General features: G+C 35.9%; 1 protein-coding gene across 1 annotated transcript; it reads right to left on the reverse strand.

Annotated features, from left to right (window-relative positions):
* Window positions 1-3,319: 3,319 nt before the first annotated feature.
* On the reverse strand, window positions 3,320-6,149 carry epcam (epithelial cell adhesion molecule). The gene is made up of 10 exons (XM_077236359.1): window positions 5,754-6,149; window positions 5,553-5,621; window positions 5,175-5,276; window positions 4,656-4,914; window positions 4,447-4,515; window positions 4,292-4,355; window positions 4,099-4,197; window positions 3,819-4,016; window positions 3,701-3,745; window positions 3,320-3,602 (listed from the first exon to the last, which is right to left on the reverse strand). Exons 2-10 carry the CDS (start codon window positions 5,608-5,610, stop codon window positions 3,576-3,578), a joined length of 921 nt encoding a protein of 306 aa, XP_077092474.1. The 5' UTR covers window positions 5,611-5,621; window positions 5,754-6,149; the 3' UTR covers window positions 3,320-3,575.
* Between the last annotated feature and the right edge of the window lie 3,551 nt (window positions 6,150-9,700).

Genomic DNA, 9,700 nt, shown 5'->3' on the forward strand with positions numbered 1-9,700 from the left:
AGAGATTCTGTATGGAGGAATGGTCTCTGATCTCTTGTCAGTTCATCTCATCAGGCATTATAGGAGAAATCTCAGAGCTGTTATCTTGGAAAAAGGAAGTTGCAAAAAGACAATAATTAATAAAAGGGTGCCAATAATTATGGCCAACGTGTTTTGGAGAAAAACATATATTTCATAATGTGATCCCCCCCCCCCCCCCCCCCCACACACACACAGACACAATATGTATATATATATATATGTGTGTGTGTGTGTTTGTGGTATACATACACATATGTAGGCTATATATACTAAAACAGCATAATTTAAACTCTTTCTGTACAGTATTGTTGCTTTTTTAAAATCCAATCTGATTTTGCATCAGTAATGCAACTTTGCGTGGAAATGTGCATAATTTTTTCATGAAAATAACGTCAAAGAAGCAAATAATCTCTTTTTTTATGATTTGGGGATGAAATATGGCCAGAACTGTTCTTTGACAAGTTTTATGAGATTCTAAGTACACTTTTGTCATGCCATGGTATTCTAATACTTATATAAGAACCTTTTATGGTTTTCAGGCTCTGGCAACAATCTAATTTCAAAGAAATATTTAAACTCGAAAAATGAACTAAACACGTTTTCTTACACTCAAAAGGTAGGCTATACATTGTTCAGGCATGTGTTGGCTTACTGGAGTTTACTCAAACGAAACTGGAAGTAAATCATGATTGCAGAATGAGAAGTACTACAGTTATATTCCTCCTCTCTGAATCTTACCTCATCTTTGCATGTTTAAGCTTGCAGCGAAAGAATGTAAGGATCACGATACAACAGGAAATATATTGAGAGGATGTGTGTTTTTTGTTGAAGAAGCCAGCATGGAGTCATTGGGTGGTTGCAGTATTTTAGAGTGTATGTACCGGTGGACTGAACTGGGAGTGTGAGATTCATAAAGATATTCAATGCAGGAGATTTTTCTAAAGCCAAAGCATTATATTTCATCATTCAACAAGGGACACTAAGACAGATTACGTCATAGTAAATTGTATGTATTTTTCCTGTGTGTTTTCTATAAATATTATCTATTATGCAAATTTTAAATAAATATCTTTAAAATTACTCAAAAAAAACAAAAATTGAATCTGTTTTTAAAATAGAAATTCATCATAAGTTAGTATTAGTATTTTGTGAAAGAGTTTTATGAAAAAAATCTCTATTCACCTATAGGCCGCATTTTTTTGATCAAAGTAAATACCGTAAAAAGTAATATTGTGAAATATTATTACAATTTAAAATAAATATTTTACATTTTAAAATGTAATTTTTTTATGTGATGCAAAGCTGAATTTTCATAGCTTCATAGTTTTTGTTAAAACCTTTATACATTTTTTGTTTCAGGATTCTTTAATGAATAGACTGTTCAAAAGAACAGCTTTTGTGACGTGTGAATCTTTTGCGTCTTTACTGTCACTTTTGATCAATTTAATTTGTTCTTTCTGGATAAGAGTATTAAATTCTTTAATAAAAAATCTTACCGACCCTAAACGTGAATGTTAGTGTACCTACTGTATATAATGCGTACTGTTCAGGAATACAAGACAGCTACACTTCACCTAATTATTATGTGTATGATACAATCTCTTTTAATCCACATATCAATAAGAAACTAGTTTTGCATTATACCAAAGGTTTGTTCTGACTTGCTGACTCAGTTGGTTGGTTTTTTGCTACACTTCCTTCCCAAACCAGTGGAATTAAAAACAAACATACAGGTATTTTCCCCATGTCTCATCTTTCCACTTGGCAGCTGTTTTTCTTTGTGTTGTTAAAGTTTTTATTTGTTCTACTGGCAGACTCCCTCCCTTCATTACACTGAATCAAATACTTGTTTTTATTACTTTGGTATGTTACTTGGAAACATTTACCCTTCAATTCAAACAAGTCATTATTATTCTTAAAGCAGGAATGCAGAGCCAAGTGATCTAGATAAACACCTGATACTTGAAAACTATGTATGGTGACTTCACTTGTATACTTTAAAGCCAAGGATGTAACAAAATTAGATTGCTTTGCTACATTTGATCATAACCGAATCACGTGTTTTTTAAGTATCGTCGATAATGTGAACCGAAACACAGGTGAGGAGTGAACCATCCTCATGAAAATGTCCCTCCCCACTGTGACCCACACTCATCTGACAAGCTTTGTTATTTAATCCCTCCTTTTCTGCCATGGAAACGCAGAATGACACCCAACTCAGGTTTGAGCACGGTTGGGGGAGGGCAACATGTGATCCACCTAAACCTGTCTAAACTAGTCTGAGAAACAAATGCTCGAAGCTTTTCTGGGAAAGCAAGGGAGTGCCAGCCAAGCTTTTGTGTGAAGATATATCTTAAAAAAAAAAAAGTCTGATTTGGTCTTTTGCCACTCTCTCTTTGGCAAGGTGTTTGCTATTTTTGCACAAATTGTGTGATTTCTACTAAGCAAGTGTGGGAAAGTTTTTCGTTAATTGGTCATTTATTAATGTGCCTGTTGAAACCTGACAGACTTGTCTACCAAAAACAGAATTTGAGTAAACGCTGCTTCCTGGTTCGTGAGAGGAGGTTGAGGTTGAGTCAGAAATTTGCATTAGTCATACCACAATGAGAAACTTTGTGGCCTGAAACATGAGCAACAGGTCTGACAGGTTTCTCAAAAAGCCCAATGCACAGCTCTCTCATGGGTTTAATTATTAGTCCTTCACTGAATGGTCAACAGTTTGAGTTAATAAACAGCCCTGGTTCTAAATTCTGAAAGTCAGACTTGTACAAATTTAAGTTTAAGAGGTGTACAAGTAGACACTTGCATTTACAACCTTTTATTTACCTTAAGAGCAAGCACTGCCACTTGCCAACTGAACGCATCTCATTTATAGCTACTTTAAAAAGTTCATTATGCTGCTGGATATTGCAAACTGGTTTTGTTACACTTATTGTAATTCAAAAACATTGGTTTGTAGCATAATTGGTTTTACCATTTTCTGCACTTTGTTATTTACCTATACATAGTCTCAGAAATGGATTCATTTCCCAAACCAAACAGTGTAAAGTCTTCTCTAGCTAAAACTGGCCTTTTAAACAAGTTGTATTGACTTTGAATAATGTTTACTTCTGTAATGAATCTCATGTGACAAACAGCCCTGGGCTAAAAAGGACAATCAAATCCTTTGCTCACAAAAAAGCAGATAATTGTTTTGCAGTAGGACTGTTCTTTTCATTGAAACCAATATACATTTAGTTGAATTACTATTTAAATTAGCATATGGCAGATAACTTGGGAATACAGTAGACTTAAACCATGACATTTAACAAATTTTATTAAAAACATAGTCACACAAACTGTACAAAGTTAAAATGTTGATCCAATGAAAATGAGCCCTCATTAAATAGCAAAACGTAACAGCAACATTGCTTAAAAACAACTGTAGCAAGCATGTAACAGACACAATTTTCCCAATATGAAAGTGTCACATGTAATGCACATAACAGGTCTATGCTTCAGCATGGGGAACGTCCCAGTATCAGATTCAAGTACATGGGACATCATTAACAGCTTTAAGACATGGTCTCCATCTCTCTGGGCTGCAAGAACAGAAGGAAATGTGTTAAAACAGAAGCTTGCTCATTTTAGGAAGGAAAAAAAAACAAACACCAGTTTGGAAAAGTAAGAGAGAACTAACCTGTGCTTTACTGTACCGGGCCTTCTGCCGCCGTGCAACGAAGAACTAAAATAAGAGGAACAGTTAGACAAGCATGCACACATACTTCATTTAAAAGTGAATCTACATACACACTTACCAGAGTAAGAAGTCCTGCGATCACAATCAAGCTGACCACCACAATGACAGCAATGATGCCACCGGTCAACCTCTGCATGGTGAAAGTAGGCGCTGTTTCATCTACATAGTAGACCAGGATATTCTCCATGGACACCTTTGATCCCTCAACACTGACCTCAAATGGTTTAGGGTCACTAAACAGGGGCAGAACTTTGACCTATGGAAGACGTATGAATTTCACAAGTTACAAACATAAAACCAGGCATTAAAATTACAAGAAAAGTCGCAAGGAGTCTTACATCCTTCTCCATGTAATAAGACATGCGGGACAGGTCTGGAAGTTGTTGTCCCTTCTCCTTTTTGACATCCACAACAATGAGACGGGCATCTTTATCATACTGGAGATGAAGGGGGGGGGGGGGGGGGGGGGTGTTAGGTTCTGTACCACAAGCAGAAGAGTTGAGGGGTTGCATTACAATGCCAATGTCTTACCTGAACAGCAGACACAAATTTCTTCTCCAACGTGTAACGCTCCAGCAAAGCATTCTCAATCCCACTGTAAAAACAGGAACAAATTAGCATAACACTTCAAAAGCAGGTCCATATTCCACGATCTAGCAAAGAACTAGAAATCAATTGTAACATACGTCTTCAGTTTGGGGACATCAAGTATAACACCCGCTACATCTTTATGCTTCAATTCCAGGCGAACCCAACTACAGGAGAAAGAAAAAAAAAGGCATTGCCAGACTAAAATTTTGCTTCCTTCCACAAACAGTCGTACAATATAGACCACACCTCATACTGGGTGTGTCAGTCAGAAGAGTGTCCCGGTTACATGCTTAAGTGCACTCACATAGTCTCCACAGGCTCACACTTGATGTTCTTGTCTCCTTTGTCACTCCTGCGTACACCAGCACTGTTCACACACCAGCACACATCAGTTTTGTTACACTGGACAGCCTTGAACTTCCCATCGCTCTCACATTCTGGGTCATAGATGCCATCATTGTCCACAAAGGCAGTCTCTACTGGCTTCCCACCAATTGATCTTGTGGTCAGGTTTCTCCTGGCACGATACATCTCCGCTTTCATGAGGAAGCACTTGGGAATCACTGAGGGGAGAGACAATTGAAAAACCACTTATTACACTTAAGAAAAGACAATTAAACCTTCCTGGTTTGTCTCAGCTAAGCAAGTTGGTGCTCAGCTAATTTAGGTGGGGTTTTCAAATTCAGTTAAGCCAGCAAACTAGGCTGTTATACTTTTAATATAGGCTAGGCCAGGTTAGAGCCTAAGGTACAGATGTCAAAAACGACCCCTAAAACATTAAGTTCTTTAAATAACTCAAGAGCAAATTTAGAGGAAAACTCACACTTTGTACAATCCATTGGACGCTTCTCATCATCAGCAAACTGAAGCGTGCACTGGCATGGGGTTCCATCACATACAGCCCATTTCATACTGTTACAAGTACCTGTTGGATTTAAATAAATATAAGTATATAGTGTTGGTTTAAACAACAAATTTGTTGGAAAACAGGATTCAATTTAAAAACGTATATAACCCCAGGCAAGCAGAGTTTGTGCCCCCCCCCCCTCCCCCGCCGCTGCTGCTGAACCACACCCAGGATCTCTTTGTTTGCCTTCTAACTACCAAGTTGATGACGACAGGATTAAACAATTTAACCCAATTTGCATTCACTTTGTAATGTACATTTAAAAATTTAAATTAAATAAATAAAACTACTTACATTGTGAGGCGACCATATCCACAAATACCACAACAAACAAAGCGATTAAAACCTTCATCGTGGGTATAACTGAAAAACAAACACCAACAGTAACGTTACCGGCATTATAAATCACTCCGTTTGAGGAAATTATGCGTAAGCCTATGTTAATATCCAAATGCGCACTTTAACTATTCTTTAATTAATAAAACAGCTTTTTACCCAAAGAAGCTCAGCTAGCTAGCCTTGAAAACGAGAACAAAATCCGTCCAAAGTGAGTTATTCCGCTTGTTAGACTGTAGACTCTTGAGCTTTATAAAGATTAGATCCAGCAGATATCCTCTCTCTCTCTCTCTCTCTACCCCGCCAAACGACTGATGTTAACGCGCAACAGGTGACTAATTATGTATACCTGTTTGAGTGACGACGTCAGGTGGAAGTGGGCGGGACTAATTCTTAACAGACTCACCCTTTTCCGGACATGACCATATCTGGCAATTTGACGCATCGAGAATAAACGCAAAACTTCATCTCTCCATTTTGGAAATGAAAAGCGTCAACATAGATTTTCGGTTGAAACTCGACACATGCAAACCCTGATACCTATCAAGTGAAACTGCAGTATAGCTGCAAGTTTTAGCCTATATGACAACGGCTACCGGAGTGAAACAAACACAAGGTGACTAACACGCTTGCACTTACAGATGTAGCATAAGGCAAGGCAAGTTTATTTATATAATTTAAAATGAGCAGCTTTTACATTTCATACACAATTGTGATTCAAAGTTCATAATAAAGAGGGAGAGAGATAAAGACAAACATGTAGTAATATTGAGTTTTAAAATAATTTAAGACCATACAAATGATGCTTTAAAAATGTTAAATGAATTAAAATGAATAAAAAGTAGGCTACTGTCACCAAGTATTAAGAATAACATAAATGCGTACATAAGAGAATGGAGAAAGTGGGAAGTATAACACAATCAGTTTAAATATTTGATTTGAATTAAAGCTTAAGCTTTACTACTTAAGCTTTCTGGGTGGAATCATTATCATACATGACCATTAGCCCCCTGAGGTGACAGTAGAACCTGTTGGCTACAAATATAGACGATTTACAAGAAAACAAACTATTTTTGTGTAAGAAAGTAATTTTAATTCTAATGATTTGATTTTAAATTATTGTAGTTAATACATTTGGAAAGACACTGGTAGCCTATATAAAGCAGCATATTCTCTAGTCTAATGTGATTTACTGTATAATACAAGCTTTTCATTTATATGTTAAAAGCTAATAATATCATGCCTAACTAGGCAAGAAGGGCTGTAACCCACAAAAAACAAACAAATGGGACAGTATAGACATTTTTGACATAGGCTAATTGTCAAAGTGCCATTCTGTTATGTTTTTCGAATTGTTAGGATGTTTTTTTTTTAATATTATTATTTATTTATTTTATTTGTCTTTTTGAATGATAATGTTTACCATCTGTTTTATCATTTGAATTAAAATTTTTAAATTACATGACGTAGGATGTTGGTGACATGGAACGGCATAGTAATTCTTAAAAAAAAGTACACCTACAATGAATTGCCACAATAAGTTTACACGCAGCATTTAAAACACCAATTCTTCGATTAATTTAAACACGTGTCATGCCAATTAGAATCTGAAAAGGGCAGGAATGACAATCACAACAATATGACAGAGACACATACAGTACTGTTAATGGTCAGTGTTGGGACATCAGCGTTACAGGTAAAGTCATTCAACTAGGCATCAACACTCAGACTCTCTCTGTCTCTCAGAAAATACAGTGAAAACCAGGCGAACAAGTTTGGACAGAAGTGGCCCAACCGCCAACCACTACTTTCTGAGCATTTCACAGTCTGGACATTTTCTGTAAACTATTGCTTAGACTCCTTAAAGCAATTCTGTGGACACAAAATTTTGGATTGTGTCGAAATTTCATCTTTGTCTTGTGTTTGTCCTCATGAGAAGCACAGCACTGTCAAAGCTGAGAAATTAGTCAAATAGACACACCCTTCCAGACTGATACCCACAACAACATCGAAACTGACATCATACTCTCTGTATGTAGTGGTATCTTAAACAACATCTCATGGACAATTTCATATCATAGACATACAATGGATTTGTGTTTGTCTTCTTGTTATTTGGCTCTAAAATGTATATATTTATGTTTATACGTGTTTTATATAGCTGTGGTCATGTGGATCTGAAACCTTATTTATACAGCTATATGGTGGTAAAACCTTTTCCTAATGAAATAATGTCTTAGTCTAAACCATGTTTGGTTTAGACTAAGACTAAAGGACAACAATCCTTTGTTTGTTTGTTTGATTGTTGCAAGGACAACAATATGTGAATCCAATTTAAAGTTGCAGTCAGCATATTTATCACACTCTTTGTATATATATTGAAAAAAAGATCTCAAGATGGCAGACATATTGGTCTGGTCTGCATTGCTTGTGTTGAATAAAAATATGTAATAACTGACAACTGAATACATTTAAAAGTTGTTTCTCTTTGTCATTTTTCCACATTGCCACTTGATGGTGCTCTTATAGGCTTTTCTACAATTATACTGTGTGTTCTATTTTTTGTTTACACCCTGATCTACATTTTCAAATGTCCAGAATTGCAGTTCCAAAAGTATGACTGGATTCTGCAACTATTAATGACAGACACTACAGGTCATTTTTTATTTTGTTTTTAGTTGTAAGCAATTGTATTTTGCCCATTTTAGTTTTCAGTTTCTTAACCGGTTTATATTCGTAAACAGGTCATGGAAACAATACAAATGCACTAAAAACATCTAAATTTAGGTTTTTTTAAACCATTTTACATCAATATTTTTATTTCTCTACACCTAAAATCAACAATAAAAGGTCTCATCCACGAGAATACAACCATCTTACTTAAATTAAAAGTGAGTGTTACTGAATAAAGCTAAATTCTCTCTATAATTACTTAGGTTTCTCAAACTTTATTAAACATTGGGATACATTTAAATTACGTGTGCTCATATACAAAGTTTAAAAGCAATTATTTGTTACAGCTTCTATTTTTTTCTAGTCAGCTTTACCTGAAGATAGTTGATGAACCAGTTAACTTAAGAAACTGCTGATAAATTGTATCCTTTTGTACTACTTTACAGACATGCTCAGAATTAATGGCACCCCTGGTAAATATGATCAAAACTGGCTGTAAAAAAGAAATTGGTTATCCTTTTGATCTTTCATTCAAAAAATTGCCAAAAATCGAACCTTTCATTGAAGTAAAAGAATTGAAAGTGGGGGGCTAAATCACATTATGAAATAAATGTTTTTCTCCAAAACACTTTGGCCACAATTATTGGTACCCCTAGAATTGTTTACGTGTAAAATATCTCTGAAGTATATTCCCATTAATGTTTACCTTTTTTAGCACACCAGGGTGACTAGGAACATGAAATTGTCCAGCCATGACTTCTTGTTTCACAGGAGATTAAATATGAGGAAACACGAAGGCCAAATTCCCTTAATCATCCATCACAATGAGTAACACCAAATTCTTTAATCTATATTAAAGAATATAGTTCTGATGTGCAGCAAAAGATTGGTGAGCATCACAAAATAGAAAGTGGCTGTAAGAAAATAGCTAAAGAATTGAAAATCCCCATTTTGACCATCAGGGCAATACTTAAGCAGTTCCAATCAACTAAAGATGTTATGAATCTGCCAGGAAGAGGACGTGTGTCTATATTGCCTTAATGGACGGTGAGGAGGAAAGTTTGAGTGGCCAAAGACTCTTCAAGGATCACAGATGGAGAATTGCAGAGATTAGTTGAGTCTTGGGGTCAGAAAGCCTATTTAAAAAAAAATCAAACAACCCCTACATCACCACATGTTTTTTGTTCAAGTAAAATCCTCTTCGCTCCTCCAAAAACAAACTCCAGCAAATTCAGTTGTCAGACACGACTGGAACTTTAAACGGCACAGGGTTCTGTGGTCAGATGAAACTAGAAAAATAGCTTTTTGGCAGCAAACACGCTAGATGGGTTTGGTGCACACAAGGATAAGTACTCCATGTGAACAATTGAATATACCATTGGATCTGTAATGTTGTGAGCATATTTTTCTGCTGGAGGTCCTGGACTTCTTGT

Source organism: Siphateles boraxobius, unplaced genomic scaffold (genome assembly GCF_051911475.1).
Source record: "Siphateles boraxobius isolate OS27281-9 unplaced genomic scaffold, OSU_SipBor_1 20, whole genome shotgun sequence".
Taxonomy (NCBI): domain Eukaryota; kingdom Metazoa; phylum Chordata; class Actinopteri; order Cypriniformes; family Leuciscidae; genus Siphateles; species Siphateles boraxobius.

Bases quoted from the DNA above. Each gene is read 5' to 3' on its own strand.
- epcam (XM_077236359.1), bottom strand. From the start codon at position 5,610: ATGAAGGTTTTAATCGCTTTGTTTGTTGTGGTATTTGTGGATATGGTC. The intron at 5,277-5,552 runs GTAAGTAGTTTT...TAAATCCAACAG, and splicing joins GGATATGGTCGCCTCACAAT to GTACTTGTAACAGTATGAAA. The intron at 4,516-4,655 runs GTGAGTGCACTT...TTTCTCCTGTAG, and splicing joins TGTGAGCCTGTGGAGACTAT to TTGGGTTCGCCTGGAATTGA.